At 46.7% G+C, this 27,166-nt stretch overlaps 1 protein-coding gene across 4 annotated transcripts in view; it reads right to left on the bottom strand.

The window, feature by feature from the left end:
- Positions 1-27,166, bottom strand: part of mical3a (microtubule associated monooxygenase, calponin and LIM domain containing 3a) — a 103,336-nt gene that overhangs the window by 12,458 nt on the left and 63,712 nt on the right. For 2 of the 4 annotated variants that reach the window (XM_031564526.2, XM_031564527.2), the window contains 16 exons: positions 18,627-18,813; positions 17,700-17,788; positions 17,060-17,144; positions 13,625-13,820; positions 12,804-13,084; positions 11,800-11,889; positions 10,725-10,862; positions 9,970-10,032; positions 8,274-8,354; positions 7,500-7,613; positions 7,186-7,271; positions 4,950-7,092; positions 4,583-4,680; positions 2,683-2,733; positions 1,604-1,711; positions 854-947 (listed from right to left, as the gene is read on the bottom strand). In XM_031564526.2, coding sequence (XP_031420386.1) covers positions 854-947; positions 1,604-1,711; positions 2,683-2,733; positions 4,583-4,680; positions 4,950-7,092; positions 7,186-7,271; positions 7,500-7,613; positions 8,274-8,354; positions 9,970-10,032; positions 10,725-10,862; positions 11,800-11,889; positions 12,804-13,084; positions 13,625-13,820; positions 17,060-17,144; positions 17,700-17,788; positions 18,627-18,813 — 3,904 coding nt within the window. Of the gene's footprint in view, positions 1-853; positions 948-1,603; positions 1,712-2,682; positions 2,734-4,582; positions 4,681-4,949; positions 7,093-7,185; positions 7,272-7,499; positions 7,614-8,273; positions 8,355-9,969; positions 10,033-10,724; positions 10,863-11,799; positions 11,890-12,803; positions 13,085-13,624; positions 13,821-17,059; positions 17,145-17,699; positions 17,789-18,626; positions 18,814-19,342; positions 19,439-24,615; positions 24,727-26,136; positions 26,221-26,582; positions 26,688-27,166 lie in introns of all 4 variants that reach the window. The other 2 variants (XM_031564525.2, XM_031564529.2) reach the window with 2 other exon arrangements.

The following is a 27,166-nucleotide window of genomic DNA, read 5'->3' as shown; positions in this document are numbered from 1 at the left end:
TAAAAAAAGATCAGTGACAAAAAATGTACTTTATATAAACAGGACGTTTATGCAAGGGTTTTCGTTTTAAAAAGCCCTATTTTGTAAAAATAAAGTAAAACTACATTTTAAAATTTAAATGAAGAACTCCCTGTCTGTGATAGTCCTTTGTCTTGTTCCTTACATGTCACACAGAGCTATAACAGGCATTTTTCTCAATCTATTGCAGAACCTTTAAGGGTAAGTTGAGAAAAGCAATACTGCCAAGATGTGTGACAAGCTGATGATCATAGCAACTGCTTTCCATACTTGATGTGAGAAATCAATGTGTGCAGTTGATATAGTTAAAAATAACATATAACTTATGAAATGCAGACATGTCTTTTTGTGCCATACATACACTGCATTGTATGTAAATGATTTGTGTAAAATCAGACTTGCACATTTTAACTGCATTTTACAAGTCCATGATGAAATGCTGTAGTCCTGTGTTCATGAATAGTTTCTGTTAAGTCTTAAACTGGCAAGTCCTTCTGTGTCCTCTGAGTCGCATTGAAACTGTCAAAATGTGAAGACAATAAATAGAGAATAAATAATTCCCTATCCTGCTCGAACTTATTTGTTCCTCTGAAGGCCTGAGCTAAGAGACCCAAATGCACAAAGAATGGCTCAACCCCATGACTCAGCTGAGTCAGCTTTTCTTTCCCTATTATAAACCTGTTGCTTAAAAACAGCAGTTAAAAACGTGCTTTGTCTGTTCAATATTTACGCAATACTTGATGATACAGGGCCTGTATGAGAAGGCCTGGACAGAAGTCACTTTTTAAAAGGACTTCAAAAAGGAAAAGAGGGCGATTGTGAAAGAGAAAAGTACCTGCTTCCCCTCGTAAGGCCTTCTCCACAGCCACCCCCCTTTCTTCCAGCTGTCGTTGTTTCTCTTCAACCTGCTCCAGCTGCCGCTGAATGATCTACAGAGAGAAAAAAAACAGACCAGGAAGAGAGGGAGACGGAGAAAAATATAATTAACTTCTGTGTTCCTTAAAGATAATAGTATGAAAACCCACAGCAGTAGATTTTTCACTGGGCCAATCAGTAATATTGAAGAAACGATTATGAGGTTATCATAATAGAAAGGCTGGCTAAATCTGCCAGTATAACAGGCAGTTGATACATGCATTCTCTGAATAGCAATAGGATAAGTCTAGGTAAAGACTAGGGGGAGAGGGCGTGAGACTAGTCATGAAATGTTTATCTACTGGGCACAAAAGAGTAAACAACAGAGCAGATAAATATTTCTGTAAGATCATCTTCAGTCAGGTGTTATGTAGCCTACTGGATTATTTATTCAGGGGAAACCGGTAACCTTCTCAGTTGTTTGCACACGGTAACGGCGCGCAATCATATTTCATTAATACAGGGTGTGGTGGGGTTAAGGCTAAGGTAACCTAATAGTCTATCACATTGGAGAACTTTCTAGAAACCAAACAGATTCTTACATGGGCTCTGTGTACCTGCCTCATGGCTTTCCACTGATCCACACATCTTTCAACTTTCCAGTCAGACGCCAACCTAAGGTACCGCTTCTAATGTCTTAGAACATTCTAGAATCCCCCTTGCTGCTCACCTGGGCTCTGTGGAGCCTCTTGAGCTCCTCCTGTTTGGCCTGCCGTCGGGCTGCCTTCTGGACACGGCGCGTAAGTTTTTCGTTCAGCTCCTCTTCTGTGTACGTCTTCTGCAAAAGGACGGATAGAGTGAGGCGTCCGTCAAAACACTCCCAGAGAAACGAGAAAGCAGCAAGGAGCGCAGGGAAAGCAAGGAATCCCCATAGGCCACGTTAGCAGAGGAGAGCCACAGAAGAAGCCTGATCCATACATGTCCTCGTCAAATCTAGTGAACTGATACACAGACTAATCACCATATAATAACGTATCGACTCAGGGAAAAAGGTGCCATTTACTTGTCACACTAATGACCATTTCTGAAATGGAGTATGATCTTTCTCGCTGGTCTCTCAAGGGATATCACCTTTAAATCCAAAGAATATGGGAAGTAGAATGTTTAATTTACAAATACTGTGGGGAATACCACATCAGGTCTGGCTGGAACTTCAAACTAAGCCTATCCATAAGACCTCAATAGCTAGCTCAAACTGTTCCTGATGATACAGGTTGGTACAATCCTGCTTTGCTTCTCATCATCATTAAAATCTCAAGAGGCCAAGGTAATGGCTCAGATAATACAGTAACAATAATACACATTCTGTGAGAGACAGAGGCTGAAGGATAACAGAGAGAGTAAAGAGAGCCGAGAAAAGAGAGAAAGAATGAGAGGGATAGAACAAAAGGATGAGGTGGTTATCCATTTCAAAGGCTGCTGAACTTCTCAGACTCAGATATGGACCAAGAGCATAGTCTGTGATCACGTGACCAAGAGTGGAACAGTAGCTGCTCAGCAATGGAGAGCAGCCATGTTGGAAAAGAGTCATGTGACAAACACAAGTTCAAAGTGGAATCAGGTATGACATCCAGCAGATAGGGGGCGCTCTGGCGAAGACTTGTCATGCGTCTGCAGAAGTGGTTAGTTTAAACAATAAAAAAGGCAGAGATGTTGGTTGACCAGTCAAACAGAACAGACAGAAGGGCGAGTGGTGGTGATTCAAGGCATGCGCAAAATGAATTGACCAATGGGAGATGCACACACTACCTTTGTGGCGTAAGATCTCTTGAACGCCAATGCATGAGGAACATAAACAGACTTGGGGAGACAAAACAAAAACAATACAAAACAAAAACAAACAAAAAACAATGAAGAACAAACACAAAACAAATGGCATGATTAAATGGGTTAATGGGTTAAATCAAATCACAAACCAACACAAGAATTAACAGTCAAATCACACTTTTAACAAACCCATGTTAAACCCACCCGATCCCCATAGACACAATGATGAGACCCATTTAGAGCATGCTAAAATTACACAAGAAATTACACTAAAATTACTGGTCATCATTCTCTCACACAGAAATAGAAACCCACATTGAAGACTGGGCCAAGTATAGGTCCAGGTCCTCTATCTGAATTGCCATCATTTTAAATATCCCCAAAAAATCGTACAAAATCTGAATCCAGACATAAAGACTGCTACTTCACGACCGACAACTAACACGCCACAGAACGCAACCACATGACAGAAAGAGTCTAACACAAACTCTAACACAAACATCAGTCTGAGTGTGACCACAAGTGCTCCTCTAGCTAGAGAATAACCCACAGGGCCAGATGAGCATGGTGGTGGGGTATCTAAAGGCAGCATCTCCACACCAACTATTACAGAGCAACACCATAGATCACTCATCCAAAATCTGCCTCTTTGTGCAATTGTGCTTGGCAACGTCAATAAGTCAGCATTTTTCAGTTTGGTAGCTAAGCGTGTGCCGTTCTTAATGTTATATTACAGAGACCTAATGGCTAGAGGAAATAGTGCTAAATGAGTTACTGCCGCCATGTAGTCTGCAACATATTTTGTTACAAGTTGCTGTTTTCTGGCAGTTCAAAATAACAACAATGATGTACTCCAAGCCAGCAGCCATGCTACTGAGACGTATGTCTTCACATAAATGTACTGGTGTTTGGATAACTGCGCCAAAAGAACAAAAACCTTCTTAAAACATAATTATGTTGCAGTCTAAAATAACACTGTTAAATAATATAATGTAAGACATCTGTAGCATTCTAATTCAGAAATTCTTTCCGAATCATACGTGAACAGAACCGCATGTGAACTGCTTGGATATCCCAGCACCATGTGAGTGTTGTGAAGGATCTTGCCCTTGTAGCCTAACTTCCACTAGATCACACTGGCACAGGGTGGCAGGATGTGAAGCTTTTGGATGCCAAATGCATGATTTTAACACAAATGATGGAAATGAGACTCAAGTGGTTAGCGACTGTGCTCTATATGTAGAGCCCTTTTTTAGAAAACTCTTGCTTCCAATTATATTAAACAATTTGGCGCGTGACGAAGTATGGGAAACAGTCACGACAGACTGGAGTAACGTAAATAGAATAATTATTTTTAATAAAAAATTCACTCAATTTGATCTGAATATCTATCAGAAAGTTTGAACTCTTTAAATGTCTTTGCTGCTTGAGTCACATTTCCGCTGCATTTGGTGCTTCTGTTAAAAATCCAAGAGCTGTCGCCCTGACGACCGTGCCAACAGAAAAAATACCTCGTCCTCATTTCCTCTCTCTTTAACTCTTGGCCTCTCTCTCTCTTTTGCCCTCTTTCTTTCCTTCATTCTTTCCTTCTCCCTCAACCTCTCTTTCTCCTTCTCTCTCTCCTCCTTCTCCTTCATAGCATCTTTTTTGAGGTCAGACACAAGGTCAAATATGTCCATGTGGTGCTAAAAAGTGCAAAGTATTAGAAATCAATTTTAAATGCATGGGCCACATGAAATCATAAATAGTGAATATGTAATGAATTAATGACCGAGTACAAAACTCAGCAGGGCATATAATCAATCATTGACAAGAGTCATGGAACTTCCATCTGTTTATAACACCTGCATCCAATCAATAATTGACAAGTCATGAAACTTACATCTGCTTTGGACTTCTGGGAGGAACGTTCCAGAATATCATCACAGGAGAGATCGGAGTCTTCCGAGAAGCTCAGATTCCTCCGCAACTTCAAGTCTGCTGCAGAAGTGAGATCCATATATAATTCATGATTAACAAGAAAGGAACCCAAAAATTGAGAGTTTGCCTTCAAATACTTTCTTATCTACCTGTAACAGAACAATTTGAGTGACAGTCTCAATACAAAATAGAGGGGGGGGGTAAGAAACTGACAGCCAAGAAGAGGCAGATAATACAAAGAGACTTACTTTAGACAGACTCAGGCTTACAGAAATGATGTGTGTGAACTGGACATGCAAGAGGAATTGAGATTCTATAGGCCATCTCACCTGATGACCGATCCAGAGGGGGGGCCCTCTTCTTCCCAGAGTCAGTAGTGGTGCTGCTGGAGGAGGGGGTGCTGGGGCAGGACTTATCATCTTTCTTCTTCTTGTCTTTCTTGTAGCCCGAGAACACGGCCTTCCAAAGGGACTTGTGTTTGGGTGGCGCGTCCTCTGACCCAGAGAGCCTGCCCTCGTTCTTGGCCTTCTTCTCCTTCTTGTTTTTGCGCGGGGAGAAGAGCGAGGAGCGCTTCTTGCTCTTGCTGCCCGCCGAGCTCTCGGAGGACACCACAGAGCTTTCCTGACTGCGGCTGGGTGGAGTGGTGAAGAACCGCTCGGGGAGTGTCTCCGCTTGCTTTTTGGACTCCAGCGACTTGACAGCAGTCATCTTGGGCGAGTTGGACCGCTTCTTGTGCTTGCCAGTCGTCTCGGAAACAGTCCAAACAACCTTGGCGACGGCTCCCTTCACGGTGTCGGACTCCTTCATCTTGGTCAGCTGTTTGGTCACAGCGTCCTTCACCGCCTCGGGCTCCTTCATCCTGCTGAGCTGCTTGGCCATGGCGTCCTTCAGCACCTGGCTCTTCACAGACTTCTCCCGAGCCCTCATACGCCCCTCTGCAATCTCCTTTGCCTCTGGGGAAATGTGGGGAGTGGACTTGGACACCTGCCTGCCACCCACCAGGGTGCTAGGGATGTTGGGCTTACCGTTCTCCATGGCTAACGCCAGGTGGAGGGGCGGCCTGCTGTTGTCTTGTGATGGTTTCTTGCTGGTGGGCGGGGTGAAGAAGCGATCGCTGGCGCCGCTTGTCTCGGGGGTGCGGTCGTCGTACGTGTCCTCCACGTCATCAGCGAAGGGGATCTCCTCCACGCTCTCTGCAAAGGACTTGCGTGCGTCCTCGCGCCGGGGCTTCACGTCACGCCGCATGACCACGCACGAGTTCACTGGGACGGTCCTCGGGGCTGGGACGGGCGCAGCGTTGGGGACAGACTTCGACCTGTCTCTGGGAGTGGAGCAGGACACAGGCGGAGGGGGGCTGGTTTTGGCAGCTGGCTGACTCTGGGGTTCCTCTGGGTCCATGGTCTCCATCTCCGCGGGAATGTTGTCCCACGCCACCTGGTGCCTCTTGTGCTTGAGCGTGGCGGGCTCTTCGTTGGGGGGTGGCGGCGGCGGGCTGGAGGGTGGCGTGAGCAGTGTGGAGTCAGAGGCGCTGCAGCTGGCGCTGATGCTGTCGCTAGTGGCCGTGCCGCTACCGTTCAGGCCCAGCCCGGAGCTGCTGCTGGGCTCGCGCCGCTCCGACGGCGACCTGATGATCTTGGGGTCTGCTGGGGAGATCAACTGACCCTCCAGCGTAATGTTGATCCGCCGGATCACGGAACGGCCGCCACCACCGCCAGGGAAGATGGGACGCAGGTCCTCCAGCACTGAGGGGACTTCAGGGGTCCGAGGCTTGGGGGTCGGTGGAGAGGCAGCAGGTGAAGGAGAGAAGGGTGCGGTGTCAGAGACGGTGACAGGGGACGTTGCCTTGTTAACGGACACACTGCTGTTTTGCTCCACAGAGCGGCTGCGATCCAGAGGGGTCAGGCCAAGGCTCTTCCTGATCTCTGCGCTCTTCTGCCAGAACTCCTCAATGATGTCCTTCTTGGCCGGCGTGCCCTCCATGGAGTCCTCTGCAATGCCTGCAGGGGGAGTGAGAGGAGCGTCCGAGGCCACTTGCGGAGCTGGTTTGGAGGCTGGGGTGGAGGTGGCACCAGGGAAGGGCTGGGTGCGAACCGGAGAGGAAGAGGAAAGGGGTGAGGAAGGCTCCAGGCAGGGGAGAGCTTGGGCACAGATGGGAGAGAGGGGATTGGATGACGGAGTGCAAACAAAGGACTGGGATTGGGTGGTAGGGGGTTTGGCGGAGGGGGTTTCAGGGAGAGGGAGGGGCTGGGAGCAAATGGGCGACGTGGGAGAAGTGGCCGAGGATGGAACCGCAGGAGGTGAGGCGGCAGCGGGTGAGGTGACCGCGGGAGAGACTGCCTCGAGAGAGAGCGCCAACACGACCGGACTCTGCTGCGGCTGAGGGGACTGCGTTGCCAGTTGGAAGGGGTCCGGGAAGAAGCGGGCACCAGGAGACATCACAAACACAGGCACTGGTGGAGACTTACTGAGGGCCTGGAAACAAAATCATAGAAAAATAGAAAGTTAAAAAGAGATCTCTATAAAACAGTGCTGAAATGTTATAAATCCATGCCCACATTTCCATACCTCTCCTAGGACTGGTTCTGATGATTTTGGTATTGGTGAGAGCACAACGTCCACAACCAGCTGCTTTGGACTCTCAGATGTTTGACCTTTGGAGACAAACACAAAGAGATGATTTACATTTCTAACAACAAGGAACAATGGGAGAAAAATCAAACCAAAGGCTATATGTTACTGTCAGACGATTTATGCTCAATGGCTTGGGACAGGGTCAAGTTAAGTATAAATGAACATACTTCACTCACAATCACCTACACACACCTACACACACACACACACACACACACACACACACACACACACACAGCTAGCCCTACCCAGGCTGGAGACTCTTCCCAGGCTCTCTGGCCGGTCGGGCTCCTTTGGCAGCTCCTCCTGGTCAGGCATTTGATGCAGACGAGCCTCCGCCTCTGCGTCCGAGGGGATATCATCTGCAGACACACACATTCACCCTCACTTATTATTCAGACATTGTTCACCGTGGCCTTAGACCATACAGAGAATATGTATATTTACCATGGCTTTGGGTTAACAGCATATTAACATGAACAGAACATGTACGTCAGAAAAACATGCACTCTACATACAAAATATGACATGGCAATCTAACAGGTGAACACTGCTCATTACACCACAGCAAAGCACACTTGATAAACACATTAAGAAACTCCCCACTCAGACAGACACACAGACACAAGTGTACACACACCCTACACATCAGCATATTAACTCTTTCACAGGGGAGTAGAGATAGTATGATAATATAATAATGCATTTATCAACGATCTACTTGATGATCCAAGATATTCTTAAAACGTTCATTTTACAGCATTCTATACACCCTGGTGTATAAACTCACAGTTACGGCCACATGTCTTGTGTTCTTTATTTATCACACTCCTTCCCTTTTCTGTAGCTCCACCCAGATTTGGCTGGACAGCTATGATTGGATATGGTTGTCATGTAGTTGTTGTATTAATAAATCCCATGGATTTGGCACTTTTAAAAGGTGTTTTTAGTAGTTGTTTTGGGTCAGTGGTGGAATGTTTGTTCGCCCCATAGGGCCACTAAAGTTGGGGCGTAACACTCACCTTCATCCTGCTCTGTCCCTGGCACAACGTTGAGGCTCCCGGCCTCAGCCTTCAGGTCATCCTCATCCTCCCCACAAGTCTCTGGGGTGACAGGAAACCAGGAAGTGAGAAGCAGGAAGCAGTTAACAGAAAGACCCTGACTCTGACTATTGTAAAACCTCTCAGTAACTTATTTAGTGAAATGTTCTCATTTTAAGGGAACAATAAGGAAGATGTTTGACATATATATTTAGATGGCTGTGTGCTGCAAGCTGCACGTATTTATGACAAAAGATAAATTGCACTCTGATATAAAGGATATAAATGACGGCTAAATGCATTTATGCAGAACACAATATAAGCAGTGAACAATCTGTTAGTGGGATAATGTTGTATTTGTTAACACACAAATACAAAACCATGAACACAACAGGTTAACACAAACAAACGAGCAGACAAGTGCCATTAGTGGTTAGACACATGCAGGTATCCATTTGGTGGTTAAATGGATTGGGCTTGAGAGGAGCAGCACCTGTTAATGAACATCTCTACTTCAAACAGCACAGTCTTCGCAGCCACCCAGCCTCCCTTTCTCCACATGTTTCACATCCAGGAGAGTTCACCAGAAAAGGGGGGACGGGGGGCCACCCAAACATTGCCTGCCCCCCCCCCCATATGTGTGCATCCCAGTACAGTAGAGCACAGAGCACTTTGGCAGATGGGACAAGCACTGTTAGGAGAGAGCTCATGTGGGCCCGAGGGCCATAAAGCCAGCCTGTTATCTCAGAGCGGGCTGGTATGGAGATACTGCCCTTACTGAGGTAGCGCAGTGGTCACCTGTCCTGCTCTGCTGCCATCTTAGCTTCACAAAGGGCCATGTGACCAATATGAACTTCAAGCGAAGGTCACAAGAAGCTGAAATCTTGTCTTGAGCTTGAAACATACATGTATGTTACACTGCAGAGGACTGTGTAATTTGGCCAATCCCTGAATAAAAGTAAAGACCTTCTCAATTAGCTTAAAGATTTTTTAAGCTGAAGTTAAAGATTTAAAGACTTAAAGATTGTGCTCCTTGTTAATACCTTCACTTTCCTGGATGTACATTCCTGTTAACATCTAAAAACACATTTTCTTCCATGCAGTTTGCAGGTGTGTTCTGGCCGTGTGTGGTCTGGCTGAAGCACCTCCTCGTCTCATTCTAACCCTAATGAATATAGCTTCCCATGCTCATGGGTTTCTGCAGCACGCATAGAATGCTCAGGGGGGTCTCAGTGCTCTGCTAACAAGGAAGACGCACAGCAGCTTGTGAGAAACCATCATGCAATGTCAGCCCAGCTGAGTGAGTGTGCATGCGTGTGTGTGTGTGTGTGTGTGTGTGTGTGTGTGTGGTGTCAGTGAGTGTATGTTCAGGAACAGAGGTCACCACAGCACAGAGGCTGAAAGACAAGGAGATGAAGATCGGGGGACACAGATTTGTCCCGTGCCTGGGGTAAACAACATGCGTGCGTGAAGGTACGTGTGTGTGTGTGTGTGTGTGTGTGTGTGTGTGTGTGTGTGTGTGTGTGTGTGTGGTGTGTGTGTGGCCAGAAGAGAAGAGCTGATGCAGCATGCATGTGAGCTAGTCTTTGTATGAGTATGAATACATGAGAGTGTGTGCGTGTGTGTGTGTGTGAGTATGTGTTTAGGTTGAGAGAGAGTAGCTATCACACTGTTCTACCTCCTGACTGAGAGTCCAACCAGGCTCTCACTGCCTCATGACGCGCAGACGAACGGGAGGGGGCTATATGCGCACACGCGCCCACACACACACACACACACACACACACACACACACACAGAGTGTACAAACACAGTACACACAGCCACATGCACATACACAGACATTCAGGCAGACACAAAACACAAAAGGGGGAGAGAATGATGGTGAAAAACTAAAACAGGCACACAAAGAAAAAAAACACATGGATTAACTCAAATTAAATTAAATTAGAAGAGAAAGTAACAATGACAACAACAAGACAAAGGAACTAGCAGAACCAAGAGACACATCAGCATAGCAGTCCTGTGTTACTCTGGTGACCGTCTCCAGGGTTACAAACTCTACCCCGGTCCAGCACCAGTACATTAAAGACTGACATCAACGGACATGACAAACCAGAGGACAAATAAGAAGACGGCAACAATTAATTAAAAAAATGCAACTCAGGAAGGTCAAAGTGCAAGGACACACTTAACATCACACACATATAGAAAGGAATAAAGTGCTGAAAATTATTAGAAAGATGAGGTCATGTAAGCAAATTCTACAAAACAATCACACACAGACACACTTCATCCACAGACCCATCAAATGAAACACACTCTTCCTCTAGCACAACACACACACATCGTGGGAGGGGGGGGATCCTGCTGGGTCACCATCCTCGCCCTCACACACTCCATCCTGGTGAGGCACACCTGCGGGTGTGTTACCTGTGGGTTGGGAAGGCGGGAGGGATGAAGAGAGGGCCTCCTGCTCCCCCTCTAAGGGGGTGGGTGTCCGGCACAGCTCCTGGGATATGGCTAGAGGGTCCCTCGGCTGAAGGGCTTGCTCGATGCGCAGGTTCCTGGCTGTGGGGTGATGGGTGGAGGTGGGGGGCAATGGTTGTTTGTTCATGGTTGGGAGGACGTGATTTGGTGGATGATTTGGTGGGTTTTTTATGTGAGGAATTGGTGGCATTTGGATAGGTGAGGGTTTTCAATGACAGTGTTTTTAGAGGGGTGGCCATATGTATGTGGCATGAAGAACACACACACACACACACACACACACACACATACACACACCAGAACAGTACAGACAGAACACACAGAAAGATACAGAGAGAGAGAGAGAGTGAGAAGGCATAAGAATGACATTAACAGAAAACTCTCAGCATCAGAAGTGAGAAATGAAATATGTGGGCCCGGCATGCATGGACTCCCTGTCAGAAGTGCACACACAGCAAGGTGTTCAGAATGAGAAAAGGCACCTTGGCTTGAGTCAGATGAAAATACTCCCTAATTTGAACAAGCTGTGCCACTAGCGGTTAGAGAAATCGACTCCAAACAGATCGTCCAATTATTAGTATTGAAATAAAAAAAATAAAAAAAACACTTAAACATTCATAGAAAAGTAATAAACCAAAACGAGTTCATCACAAACAGAAGGACATCTGGGTTCCACGGGTTCCACATGCACAACGTATCCTCTAAATGCAAACAGAATACAAAATCATGAAGTCAACCATTAACCATTCCAAATAAAATCACTCCATATGGAGGGAAATCGCTATGCTGTCCACCCACGCGTGAAGTCAAATGGTGAAAAAGATCAATCACACGGTTAGGTGAACAGACCAAAGAAGCCCAACACAGCCAAGTGAAACCCAGGGTGCAGTTAACTGACACCAGACTGGGGGTTAGGGTGATGGTATTCTCTAGTGTTATACTCTGGTTAGAGGGGGTACGGGTAGAGGGGAAGGGGGGAGGGGGGGTCATACTGCTTGCTGTCCACAGGCAAAGCTACCTTTGAAGTTACCAGTATCCTCTTCATCATCCAATGACTCCAGCCAGAGGCCTGACTGCAACTCTCTGTCCCAGGGGCAATACTCCCCCTCTGACATACACACCCACCCATACGCACGCAAACACACACACACACACACACACACACACACACACACACACACACACACACACACACACACACACACACACACACACACACACACACACACAGAGGAAGGTGGGCGGTAAACCAAACAGAGGGACAGACGGGGGAGAGTAAAGAAGAGTGAGGGAAGAATGAGAGGGTAATGATGTCACATGAAAAGACACTGAAACTCCAACAGAGACAGTAAGAGAGAAAGAGATAAGGAGTGATGCCATACGTTTCTAGACGGCCCCTCATTAACCGCCTGCTTTTTCAGTGTTCTCACACACAGCTCCAGCACCTGGCCTTGGGACTACGCGTACAGAATCAACTATGGCCTTGTTCTCCCAATGGGAAATGACTGTGCATAAGTGTTTAATTATCATTGTACACGCTGTAATTAAATTTGGGCGCTAATGATATAGCTTAATACCGCCGTCCAGATGAGGCGGCTTAAGAGCTTAGCCTTAAGAGTTAATAGAGTGTAAAGGGAACGAGCGCATAAACTCTGGTCTCGGAGGGCTGCTTTAAGTGGGAGAGAGAAGCTCAGGAAAGAGAGAGAACAGGGCATCAGGATCGCATCAAGTGGAGAAAGGGTGGAGGAGACAGGACCAGGGGAGGATGAGAGACAGATGAGGACACAGAGTGGGGTGTCCATTTATGCGTCAATGTATCCGCCGCTGTACACCTAAGCACAGGAACATGTGAGGGTATAGCCAGAGGCTTTCTCCGTCCTGTGGAGCTTAGGGTTAGCCAGGGATTTGTTCCCAATGATGAAAGAGACGACCACCGCAGGACGTCCAAACGAGCTGCGGCAATGACAAAACAACCACACTAACATTACCATCTCTGACAGCAAGAAGTTTAAGTTGTTTTACCGTCGCTCGACTCATCCTCTTCTTCATCCTCCTCCTCCTCATCCTCCTCCTCTTCCTCTCCTTCTTCCACGTCTTCCTCCATCTCTCCATCCTCCTGGGCGTGGGCCCGGGGCCCTAGTCCATTCTGCGTGCCCTCTGCCGGCGTCTCACCATCGCTGTCTCCCTTCAGCTTGGCGTGGATCTCCACAGCCTCCTTCCAGGGCACCCCGCCCAGGTCCGACGGCCCCGGCTGGTGCTCTTCGTCTTCCTCGTCTTCCTCCTCCATGTCCGACTCGGAGCTGCTGCAAAGCCCAAATACAAGATGGACATCAGTATTGATGATGATATTACCTTTACCATTATCATACAATCTGAGAATTCAGACATGCTGCACATTATGACAAAAACACTTTTCATACTAGCCACATTTTACAATCAAATGCATTGGAGTTGTTTCACTCGGTTTTAGACATTAAGACGCACCAGTATCAGTCTCTCTGTCATACAGTTTAAAGGTAGCGTCCGCGGTTTTAATCCAATAACCTTTTTGTCAAATTTAGTGAATTAGGTCCACACGGTCGTCTAACTATCCATTCTGTGTGTGTGGTAAAAAAAAAAAGAACAGTGTTCCTACACAGTCCTGGCTATGTAAATGGAAGCAAACATAGTAGCTTGGTCTGAGACATTAACAAATCCAACCAATCAACAAGTCGCTTCAGGAGCACGGAAGGGAGGGGTGTCAATTGATTGGCTGTTGAGCTCAAATATCAACAACCTTTCACCAAAATCGCGGACACCCCCTGTAAGCAGGAATTAGTCTCATTGATCTGTGAGCGTCTGACCTGGACCCCTCCTCCCTGTCTGTGGCCTTGTCCAGCACGCTGCTCAGGTTGTGCTCGGCCAGCGTCTCCTCGGGCACCTCCTCTAGGTCCTCCTCGCGCTGGAGCGACAGTCGGTAGTTCTCCAGTTCAATCCGCTCCGGGGTACCCCGCAGACGCTTGGCCAGGCTGGGCTCCCCGACACCGTTCACTTCCGGCACTGTGGGCAGGGGACGACATGGAGGGGGAGGAGGAGGAGGGAGAGAGAGACAGAGAGAGAGGGGGACAGAGAGAGGGGGACAAAGATGGAGACAAAGGCAGAGCAAGAGAGACAGAGACAGACAGAGGACATAGACGAACACTCAGCCGAGGTGCACCAAATGTGGATGTGACAGTTGAAAAACAAAAAATTGTGCAATTTTGAATAAACGTTGTGAGCAAGTTGTCCACTATACTCATGATATCATTGGAAACCATAGCAGAATTGCTTCGTAGGTCCTGCCTATGCACATGGGTTCAGTCACTGTAAATGCACACCAGCCTGGACTCATGAAAGCAGTTTCCCTGCCAGCTTAAAACAAGGAACAGGCCTGATACTAACAAACAGAGCTTCAGCTTTGAAATCACCCAAAAATCTACATAAAAATTATTTGACGCACTGTATTAAACTGTAAGATGAGACCTAATGAAACCAAAAATCGAATGTAGGGACACAGAGAAGCACACAGATTGTGATGTCTCTCTTTTTTTATTTAGGCATATGAGTATCCTACACTTATTCACAAAGAAAGTGAATATATTGGCCTTACATTCATGTTGACATGTTATGTACATAACAGCAGGACGGACCTTGCCTTTTTCCCACCCTAAGAAGCAACTCTGATCAGATACTAAATCTGGACATATTTTTAAACATGTCATTAATTTCATTAATTTACGTCAATTTGGTTAGGATTTAATAGGCTGTGATGTGAGCTTGAACATGACAAGAAATAAATCAAACTTAAAAATGCCCCACACCCAGGTGAAGCAGAAATGAGAATTTACCTAATGAGAGTTTTTTCTAATTCAGAAAAAACTCAGATTAGACCAATGGGGTAAAGTGTTTGTTACACCCCTATTGACAGCCATTATTTCAGATTAACATGTCCGTTAACTGCCTGTCCCTTACATCATCTAATATCATCTAAAGTCATCTAACAATCATCTGGCATTGCACTTCTTTCCATAAGGCTTCTGGAAAGCTATGGGGGGGGGGGGGGGGGGGGGTGTTGAATACGGCATGTGTACAGCATAATTGCACATGGCATAATTTAGAAAATGCCCATGAGGACGCCTAGGTTGAGGATAACTGTAGTGTGTAGAGACTGATAACTGGACAGGATATCCTTTATCCGAAGTTAAATAGACACCTACGCACAAGCCTCAGCAAGTTACAGGTCATGAACTTCAATGATCATGTGATTGATAGTCTCTGTCACTCCTGTTAGAAGTATATCTCTCTTGAAGTGGGGCAAGGAGACGGGTGTGGGTAAGGGAAACCAATATGAGCACACCCATCTGATCTGACCAACATACTGTATGTTTTTTACATGCTAAACTACACTGCATGACATAGCATACCATCACTATCTTGCATATCTTAGCATTCTATTACCTAAAGAGGTTAAAACTTACAGGTTCAAACGTATTCGATGTCAGTTCGATTTACCCTAGGGTAAACATATCTAACAGATTACAGTTTCTGTAATTCAATGACCATCTCTTATATTAGTTTACTTTCAATTTAGTTAAATAAATGTGATCTTAGGTTTAACATGTTTAAGTTAAGCAGAACACACAGCCTTATGTCTCTAGACTACAAGATGCTGATGAGGGCAAACCTGGCCAAAGTCAGAGGACCCTTTAAGCCGCCTACATGTCATCCATATGATCTAATAACATGATAAGACTGAAGTAAGTGTTGAACAGCCTAATAAGCACTCCTACATGTCTGGATACCTGAACCCACTATATCCTAGGCCACTGAAACATCCTACTCATGAATCTTAATCCTATTCGTAATCAGCTTATTTGGGGACAAGTCCTGCAGCTACCTTGCTATTCATATCTTTATCACTAGACTAGAGCATGAGAAGTGACAGCACAGAAAGCGTCCAGACTCCAGAGCACATCCGGCCCAGATCGGTCAGACATCTCTGCCAGATGAGGGCCAGATCTGGGCCAGATTCATTCTGTAGCCGGCTACTATCTGGGAAAGGTGTTAAGTGTTAGTAAGCAGAGGAAAGAGCAAAAGGGCAGCCACCCCAAATTAAAAAAAATTATAAACTAAAAACTACAGGCTGCTGATTGGATGGTGCAACTAACTTAGAACCAATCACAAGCACCAATTCAAGCACTATGGTGATCAAGGTGCTCTGACAGGAGGGGGAAAGGTAAAGCTTACAGAGGAATCTGCCAATCGCAGGCACTCTTACAGGGTAATCAACCAATCACAGGCAGTCTTACAGGCACTAGGCTACAAAGGTGCACTCAGTTAAAAAAAAACACAAAAAAAACCCCACAAAACTTGAAAGAGAAAAGGTTTACAGGCAAGAACTGGAAGAGTAACAGGCTAAATCTCAAAGAAGAGAGAGAGGGTCAAAGAAGGCATACAGGGAACTACACAATGCAAACCACAAACTAGAAACTACCAAACCACAGTCAGGCAATAAACAGAGCCACTGGCACATAGAGTACTCAATGAGATTAGCTTCACACTACAGAAATAACTTTCATGGATTTTTTACAGTTTTGGATCTACCATGAAAACGATTTAAGAATTAAATACTGAAACTGTCAAAAAAGCATTAGTAGGCTGTGATAGATAATTAAAGGAACTAAATCCATATATAAGAAGGGCTCCTGTTCGTTGCCTGGCTGCCAGAAGGAAAGGGAAATCACTACATAAAAGATGCACCAATGGACAAACAACCACTCATCACATACAACATACAGTTGCCATTCATGCCCAGGGTTTGAAGAGGGGATTAGTCAAGGAAGGGCAGAAAAACACTGCATCTTCAGGAAGAATAGCAGAACACGCACAAGATCACCTTACAAAAGAAGAGCATTCAGGCAACTTAAACGACAGGGGGCTAGCTGCTAACAATGTCTCATAGGGAATAGGATGGGTGGGGTGGGGCGGGGGCAGAGTCCCATAATTTAGAGAAAGGGGGGTTGGGGTGGTGGGGGGGGGGGGGGACTGAGGTCATCCATGCTGGAGGAGCTCGAAGAGCAGGTTTAGGGTGGAATAGGTGAGCAGGAAGACGCAGTAAGGGAACAGGAAGGAGAGGTCTAGAGGCAGCGTCGGCGCCACCTGGTGGTAGGCAGCGGTGGCGGCGTGCCGCAGCGAGCGCAGGGAGCCCCCCACCCCGCGGCACAGCCCCAGCGCTGCCCCGAGAGACGAGAGAGGGCTACCTGAGGGCCGGCGCTCCGCAGGGGCCAACGCAGACGGAGGGAAGCCACACGAGTCCACGACGACCGTGGCCGGGGCATGGGCCTCCTGCACGAGGGGGTGGAGAGGCAGAACTGAGACTTTGCACATATACACACACACACTCACACATGTGCGCACACACACTCACACATGTGCGCACACACACAGTCTATCTGTGGATTTTTCTCTCTTTTTTTTTTTCTCTGTCTGTGTGTATATCTCTACCTTGGCATTCGAATCTGAATCATCAGCACACAAACACATACAAGTTTACATGCAAGGGAGAACCAGGATAACTCTACTTGCCAAATCTACAATGTGCATAGGAATTTGACCAATGTACAACCAATAACAAATGTACCAATTAATCTTCCATGTGTTAGCCATCCTAAACATGTAGACAGATTTTCAAATGATTGAAGAGTTGTTATTTAATAACATCATCATTAATAATAGCATACATATTACTAATAGCTTCATCATTACAAGTGTGTGTATATGTGCGTAAGTGAGTAAGTAAGTAAGTAAGTAAGTCAGTAAGTAAGTAAACTTGACAATGAAGATTTGTGGTATTTTTCCTGCGGTAAGAGCATTATGTGAGTGCAGTGCAGTGGCACTTACCTTGGTGGAGACGGGAGAAGGAGCTGGTCTCTTCTTCTGGCCCTGGCCTGATGCACGGTAGCAGAAATGCGCTTTGCAGTAAAACTTCCCTGTAGGAACACATACACACACACACACACACACACACACACACACACACACACACAATCACACAGTGCACAGGCAGACCCACCCGTCAGATCAGCACGCAATGTAACACATCCAAAGCCTAGCCTTGCGAGCCAATGACTCCAATGGGATAAGAATGTCCACTGTGTCACACATCTGTTATATAAGTGCAGAATTCCTACCCACCCTCCCAATCTCGCTCTCTCGGTCTCTCTCCCACCTCCACCATTCTCTCCCCCAAGTCTCTCTCTCCTTTCATTTCTTCAAATTCCTCTCTTCCACTTTTCTCTCAATCCTTCTCTCTCTCTCTGGCCTGTTTGTGGTGTGTTAGGGGTCTGTTCTTGTGGTGGGACCATAAAATCGACAGCACAGCACTACAATATGCTTCTGTCTCATCACACAAAGACATAGTCATGACGGCAGCCCGGAGCACAACGGACTCAACATGGACACATGACAATACACTTCAGTCCAACACACCATCATATATACGAATCAAAACACATTCAAATTATGCACTTCACACATATCCTCTAATTATAGCTAGTCCCGCTCTAGCTTATGCTTCTACTGACACATTATCAGTGTCACGGCGACCGGCCCTGCGGTATAAAGTATTCTGTCTGACGTTCAGTAATACGACCATTATTACATTTATCATTTATCATTATGACTACAGTGTTTATCTGGCTCTGCATATCGGAGGTGTGATTTCAATTTACACTGGGGTCATGAATTGATACTGCTGAGGTAGCATATGGATATGAACAAAACCAATATGGACAGATGCAAAGCATTGTGGGGTTTGTAGTCTCATACCTTTCTCCACGTCGAATGCGTATGAGGAGAGGCGAAGGGTGGTGTTACAGTAGTCGCAGGCGAAGCAGCTGCGGTGGAAGAACTTCCCCTCTGCGCTCAAGCGCTCCATCACATACACGCGCCTCTGGCAGAAGTAACACACATCGCTGCCCCCAATGTTCTGAGGGAACTCCTTCCTCAAGGAACCCTGGGAGGAAAGAGGATTGTCCGATTTGATGAGACAAAGAGCAAAACTAATACAAGATGGATGTGCTGGCCAGGGACACTGTGGAGTTCCTTTAAACCCCATCATAGTTAGGTGAGTCAGACTAACTATTCAAGGTTCAGGAAACACCAAGCTGTTTTCCTGATGACACTCATTTCAGTGACACACCTCAGACATCCTTCAATTAGAAAAGCTCACACATAAAACAAAAAATATTCCCACAGTTATTATAGTGCTAGGTCAGAATGGCAGTCACCCGACATTGTTTATTGATTAACCAAACACGACACATGTCAAAGGACAACCATGTTAAGCACAAGTGCAAACAAATATACAGGAGTACTATTTGGATACAGAAGTTAGAGAATGACATAACATTATTTAAGTTAGAGGGGGGGAGAGACACACACCTTAGAGCCTTCTGGACTCAGCCAGGTCTACATGCGCTACACTACAGACTGGCCTTGGGCAAACACATGCTCTATTAAATTACAACAGCACTGATCCTTACCAAATCCCTCCTTTCAACAGGGAAGCATGGGTCATCCTGAGCCTGAAGCCGATTGGCTATTGAGCTCACATCCCCTGAGTACATCTTTACATAGCGCTATCGGTGATGCGGAGGGGAGAGGTGAGAGAACGAGTGAGAGGAAATAGCGATACAATAATTCTACAAAACAAAAAATTATCACCACAGATGAGCTATCACTATGACAACTGTGGCAAAAATAATGTTAATGGCTGGCCACAGTAAATGCTGCTGGGTAAGAATATTCTAAGCAGTGGCACTCTATGTACTCTAGGCAGTGATGGTGAAATAGTAATGAGTGTAATGCGGTGGTGAAACAGTGTGTGTGTGTGACTGGGGGCAGATAAGCCAGATTGTATCAGTACCAAGTAATGGTTTGTTGTGTGTGGTTTGTCTGACCAAGCCTTGATGGTGAAACAGCAGTGACAGTGGCCTATCGGGTGAAGCGAGAGTGAAAGGACCGCGGTCCTAATGAGACGGGGATCTGCATGTCTGGTCAATCAGGTGTGACCCAGTGGATTAGCAGAGCGTGCATGTGAACAAACACAACCTCCATTCACACAACACAACACAACACCCCAGTCAGGAGGCATGTCCAGGAACACCATCAGAACCAGCCAGTCACATGCTGACAGGCCAAAACCCCAGAGGTTGTATACACACAAACGCACACACACACACACACACACACACACACACAGATACACACGTACACACACACACACACACACACACACACACACGCACACACAAGCACACACACACAGCCACACACACACACACACCCTGACAACGAGCACAACCACCATATCCATCAGAATTACTATAACAGTGTTCCTAATGCTTCCCTGGGGGGCCATCATGTAAGATATATCTGTCCCCACTGTTAGTGCACACAGATATCCCATTGTGAATGCTGGCTGCTGGCTGGATGCAGCGTGATTTACTCTGGGAGTAGTAAATAACGTGTTTGATGTTGGATGGCACTGGCCTTAGTGGCCTGTTGTGTGTGCAGACAACAGGAATGTAGGTCACAGCGACAGTGTGGTCACATGAAAACCATCAGACACATCAGTTAAGACAGAACGAAAGAAAATAAATATCCCCTTCCCCGGTGCTGAATCTCACTGAATCATAGGGTTGATTAGTAACGGTGCTGAATCTCACTGAATCATACGGTTGGTTTGTAACGGTGCTGAACCCCACTGAATCATAGGGCTGGTTTGTAACGATTCTGGGTAGAGAATGGGTCACCTGGACGTGGATCTGTTTGGTTAAATAGACTCGGTAACAAGAGGAGTAATTGCACTTTGTACATCACTCTTGTTTTACAATACTATTGTTATCAGTTGCTCTGGGATACTTCAGGTTCCTTTTGTCTCTCCCTGACACACACACACACACACACACACACACACACACACACACACAGGACTGAGATGCAGAGTTATAAGGGATTCAGAAGGGGACTTGTCAGGAGTAAGAGCACAAGCACAGGCCTGATACTTTACAGTGAGTGTGTGTGTATGTGTGTGTGTATGTGTGTGTTAGTCTGTCCATGAGAAGAACAAAGAAAACAAATACACATGCTCTTACACACAGACACACACCACTCCATGCCAGGCCTCAGGTGCTGCTGCTACCTGGCGGCGATAGGAGGGTGAGGGGAGTGGCTTGTCTGCTTTCTGCTCCCGTGACCGGTACCAGTGCTCAGTAAACAACCGAGACACCTTCCTCAGCTTTACACACACACACACACACACACAAACATACAAGAAATAGTGGAAGAAAATGGGAATGGAGAGAGAAGACAACAAATAAAAACAACAAACTTAGAAGACAAGAAAGACTTAACTTTAGTCAATAACAATGGTGGGCAAAGGCAAAGAACAGCCACCAGACACTCAAAGAATACGGCCCAAACTGGACAACCTGCTCGGAGCCAAATCTGATTACATCATACCATACCGAACATGACACACAATTGCACTTCTAGCTCTGTTCCAGAGAATATTCTGGAACCCCTATTGAAATGGAATGTAACATTGGAAATGCCCTAAGTTGCCATGACTTCCCATATAAACATGCTGGGAGGGCAGCCAACGGTGGCTGGATGGGGACAGAGGGGTCACCTTTGGCTTAGGAGGCGTGTCTTTGAAGCGAGTAGCCAATTGCTCGGCTCTCTCCTGGATGCTGGGGATATGGAGGGGGAGCTGGTCATCGGAGCGCAGCACCTCGCTCTCCTGCAGGGAAGTGCATCATGGGAAATTTCACCTACACTCCAAAAGCGTGTCATGCTCGCTAGTGTCACCCACAAAACTCAGAGCTCTGTGTTAGAATTCCACTCAACACCGGTATGAGTACAGGAGGGGGGAGCACAAGTCCGCCGCAAAACTCCTCAGCTAGCCTCGTGTTCACTCATTACTCTCTTCAGGAAAAGCGTTATTAGCAAAACGACACACACTGGTGGGTTAAGACTAACAGTCTCTCTGCTCCGTGCAGTCCCACAATCATGCATCCCCTGTGCACACAATTTCAGGTCAGTGGCCAATCAGGTGCTGTTATTTCTGCAGTGGTCACCACTGGCAGGTACAGGAGGGGGGAACATGCCTTCCCCAGTTGGGGGAATGGGGTGGCAAGAAGGGGGTACCTGAGGTGGGGTTTGGGGGCTGAGGGGAGGATCCTCCTCCCCGCTGGTGGGGGTCCGCCGTAGCCACTGCTCGATAAAGAAGCGTGAGGGCTTTTTCGCCGTCTTCACCAGAGACACACACACATAGAGAGGCAATGAATTTCAAGAGAAGCAGAAAAAAAAAGCAATGCCTCGAAACATGCAGAGGGTGTGCATGCTGTCAAATCATTCCGCTAGACTGTTGTCATCAAGAACAGTGTGTTCAGAACTATACTATCTGCAGAACTTTCTCAGGAACTGTAAGAACCAAATGAAAGACTATTTAGATGCACAGTTTGTGGAGCTTGGATGTGTCTTTTGTGGAGGGTCCCCAAAAGTAGTAGCACCCTCCTATAATCCCAGCCTACTACCACCTGAAATGGGATGTGGCTCTCCATCTCGACAGGCTTGCCCCAACATTCACAATAAACCACCACATGAAAATACAATGGAGCACTTCAACTACAGAAGATGCTGTCTTCAGACGTCTTTAGTTACTGTCTGCGCTTTGTGGTAGCTGGTGTGTAATGGAGCTCATATGTGGGGCTTGGTGAGAAGCAGCACAGTACACAGCACCACTGCTGTGGCTGGACACCCCCACACCTCCCTCACCTTGGGGGGACTTTGGGGTGGGGGACTGTCGGCGAAGTGGGAGGCCAGCATGTCAGTCCTCTCCTGGATGCTGAGGATATGACACTCCCCCTGCTGGTCATCCAGCTCCATGGCATCCTCTGCCTCCTGCACAAACAGCCACCGTCAACCACAGGCTGACAATGTGAACATGCTGGCAGCCTGAAGCCGTGGTCTAAGTAACTTGGTCTGAGTGACTCGGGCTGATATGAAACCAAAACAACACACAACCGTGATGCTGTTAAGATGCAACAGTGATTGAACAAACCCAGGGCAAACCTTTGACTTGCACTGCTAAACCCCACCAGAGAGGCAAAACAAATCAATCACACACACAGTTAGGAGAGACATGCTAGTTAGCTGCCGTGCCCATACGAATAACTTAACACCAGGATGCAAGCTTTTAAGAAAACAGACAAACAAAATGCAATGCAGTGAACACAGCAATGGCTGATGTGTGTCTGCCTGAGATGTCCACACAGTAACCCCCCAGGAGTGATAACCCCTTCAGGAGTGATAACTATGGTTATATCCGTCCTGAAAGTCACTCTCATCCCTAATGTTTCAAGCTCTATGCAGCACTCCACCACTCTCAAAGCACTCATCTGTTACTGATGGTCGACACTCACAAACCCATAGTGTGCATAGGAACACACACCAATCCTAGATGTGCATGTTAATCCACCATGCCAAGCCACTACACAATGACAACACTGACCTGTGTTCTCATGGCAGGAAATTAGCAGAGCACTCGCTCAAAGTGTAAGAGGTTAGGGGTTCTGATGTAATAAACACACACAGACACACTCCCGGGGTCAGAGGTCACTGACACACACGCGCGCGCACACACACACACACACACACACACACACACACACACACACACACACACACACACACACACACACACACACACACACACACACACACACACACACACACACCCCTCAAGTCTTGCACACACACACACACACGCAGGCTGTTACCCTGTGTGAGAGAGGAGGGGAATGCTGGCCCTCCTCATCCTCCAGTTCCATCGACTCTTCATCTCTTTGCTGAGGACACACCCACAAATCAGACATGTACGTACAGATACATATATGCCCAATGCACAGATCCATATATGCCCAATGCACAAAAAAAGACATATACGTACAGATACATATATATATATATCCAGCAATGTACAAACACCAGCACTGGGGAAGTCTTCAGTGAAACAAAGTGCAAACCTATTGTATGTCCAACAGAGATAAACTCCTGTCGTGGCTTACAATCCCATTTATATGAACTTTGTGAATTCATACAATACAAAATGGGGTCGACCCTAAATAATGACCATGTTTGACAGGGACAGGCTGAGATGGAGACCACCGAAACAACATGACAACCATTTCTACAGCATATCAATGTTCACATCTCCCTGTATGTCCTCCCTTCTGCCAGTAGAGGGAAGCATAATCACAGGTTATGTCTGTCCATCCACACACACCAACCAACCAAACATGCAGATCCGGGCTGGTGTATTGTACTCTAAGGTTTATGAGGTTGCTCAAGTTCAATGATTAGGTGACAAGTGTCTTTAAGCCTTAAAACCAGAGGCTCTAGGGACAGTGCAAGATCATAAGCATGACGCAGAAATTAAGAACTAGAGGAAGAAGAACAAATGGTTAGTTTATAGTGGACAGGATCAATGGTGAGGAGAAACAATCAAATCAAATGAACGAGGAATCTTAAAAGGGATGGCATCCCTGAGAATGCCATATTTTACTCTGTCCTCCATGAAAGAGCAAAGACCGTCTTGTTGCATGTGCGTTTGAATGAAAGAAGGAAGAGACCCATAGAGAGAGAGAGAGAGAGAGAGACAGAAAGAGAGAGAGAGAGAGAGGGGGTGTGTGTGTGGGTGGGGTGTGTGTGTGTGTGTGTGTGTGTGTGTGGTTTTGGCACAGAGCTTCACCTGTGTGTGCAGAGAGAGCAGAGATGAGGAGGGTGAAATGGAGGAGGAGGAAGAAGGGAGCTTAATAATTTTCTTGGGGCAGCCTCTCAAGACGTCACTGCTTCTGGCCTTCTGAGACACGAGAAGACACACACACACACACAATAATTTACTCTTCCTCTCCACAGAGGCAAACACACAAAGTAACTTATGCTATATTTCCCCTAACACACACACACACACACACACACACAGAGAAATGTACGCTCTCTGTCCCCTAACACACACACACACACTTTCACAGCATCATAAACATCTTGCATTGCTGTAAACTCAAAGACCCTCTAACTACTCCGCTACAGAGACGGCTAGCGTCCCGATCTGCACCGCTACAGCTGGGATCACATTACCCACAAGGCTAGACTCAACACTTCCACCGACGCTAATACTAAATGTTCAACAAAGCCGAAGCTAGCACATACATCTCCTCTAGAACACAAACACAGAGCCCACCCAGGGAGTTGTGTCCCCACAGACAAGGCACGCTAACCACCGCGGCTACGCATCAGATACACAGACAACACAAGCTCTAAACAGCCAAACATGAAGCGGGGGGGGTTAGTTCCACAAACTAAACATGGAGGACATAAGTCAGCCATCACAGCCTGCCCTGCTCCCCCCAGAACAAATAAACTGTCCACTGCTTCTCTAGGGGCTTTGGGGACAGAAATATGAGCCCACTGAACTCTGACCAACTGTGCTGGACAGAGAGGAGAGATGGAGATATTAGTACAGCCTTTTGGGCAAAGCTTAGGCTTTCCAATAACACCGCATGTTAAGAGCTGGTGATGGTGTTTATTCTATGTGAAGCTCTGACCAATTATTCTCCTTTGAGGTTTTAAATTTCAACTGAGCAGAGAGTCACAATAAATACAAAAGGGGGACACTTGGTCACATAAATTTGAATTTAAATACTTATCAAAATGTGTTTGTCCTATTTCTCCTTCTCACCTTTGAAGTTAACTGTGCTTGAGTCTATTGGCAAAGTTCTCTGCCAATTTATCACAAATAGTTTGTCACTGTCCCTACTGACTCAAGATGTAAGATGTTTGAAATAGATCACAAGCAAGAACTGCCAAATGAACATGGCTGGAATTAAAGTGGCAGGAGAGAGCCTGGAACTAGCAGGGAGTTTGGCATTAGCCTGGCAGGATGTTTGCAGGGATAGTCAGTGAGCGTGGAGTTGCTATGAGGCCGGCATATGGCTGGCACACAGACTTGGGGAGGGGACAGGTTGGCAGTGGGGATACAGGTTTAGCATGGGGTGGGTATAAGCCACACAGATTGGAACCATGGTCCCCCAGATAACCACTGAATGGACTGGCACCGACCCAATAGATCCGTACGAGAGCAGGGCCAAGCCTTCTGTCAGTCAGTCACTATCTTGGCACCAGGTTGGCACTGGCTTAGTACAGGCCTAGGCCTAGGGGTTTGGCAGGGTCATGGGGGTTTGGTGTGGGCGCTGGCCACACGCGGGCATACCTGCTCCCCTCTGTTAGGCAGAGTCTGGCACTTGACGCTGTCCTTATAGCGGAAACTCATCTGCTCCTGGAGCTGGGTACGCCTCTGAGGGAGCGCAGGGGGGAGATATGATGGGGGGTTAGAAGAGGCCGTCATGACAACCACTGACAGACTGCTCCACTGACAGACTGAGCCACCACCCCCCCCCCCACACACACACACACACACACACACAAACTCACTCAGAAACAGAGCGTCTGTCAACACAAATAAGACGAGCTTTCAACCCAAATGCAAAACAGTGAAATAAGTGCCCCACACAAATCAGCACACAAGAGGCATTTAAAGGACAGGCCTAAAGCACCTACAGCCCTTCTGTCAATGACAAAGCCCATCACCTTTCCCTGGAGAAGAGGAGAGCAGTGGTTAGCGGGAGTTTGGGGGGGCGGAGGGGGTCCACTCATTACCTGTCTCCATGCAGGGACGGGGGCCATGCGAACCGGCTCTTTCGGGGGAGGAGTGAGAGGCGGGGAGGGGGACAGCAAGACGCTTAGATTTGGCAGCGAGTCCCCCTGTTATCGCCACAGACCAGGATTGACAGGCAAGGTGACCAATAAGCCACAAGCAGACATCACCACCAGCATGCATGATGGCAGAATGAAGAGAGATAGGGAAGAGACATGACAAAAATTGCATGGAAAATCACTCAAATATGCATGGAACATTTTTTTTATGCAAATTTAAAAGCATGCATCAACCAGATGGAAAAACTAAAATGAAGTATAGATTTCCCTCTTAAATCAAAGGCACACTAGCGAGTCATGCACACAATGAGGGAAAGGGAGGAGTAGAGAGTATATTGGGTCAAACATCATACATGCTCGTAAACAACAGAATTTAACAGAGGAGCAGAACTTAAGCAGGACTATGTAAACACCACAGGTCAGGTCATGCAAGAGACATCAAAGACTCAGGCTGGTTCTCCATTTCATCCCTGCGCAACCTACTGTAGGGTTAACACACACACACACACACACACACACACACACAG

This window comes from Clupea harengus, chromosome 3 (assembly GCF_900700415.2).
Source record: "Clupea harengus chromosome 3, Ch_v2.0.2, whole genome shotgun sequence".
NCBI classification, from domain to species: domain Eukaryota; kingdom Metazoa; phylum Chordata; class Actinopteri; order Clupeiformes; family Clupeidae; genus Clupea; species Clupea harengus.
This window is presented reverse-complemented; position numbering and strand designations above follow the sequence as displayed.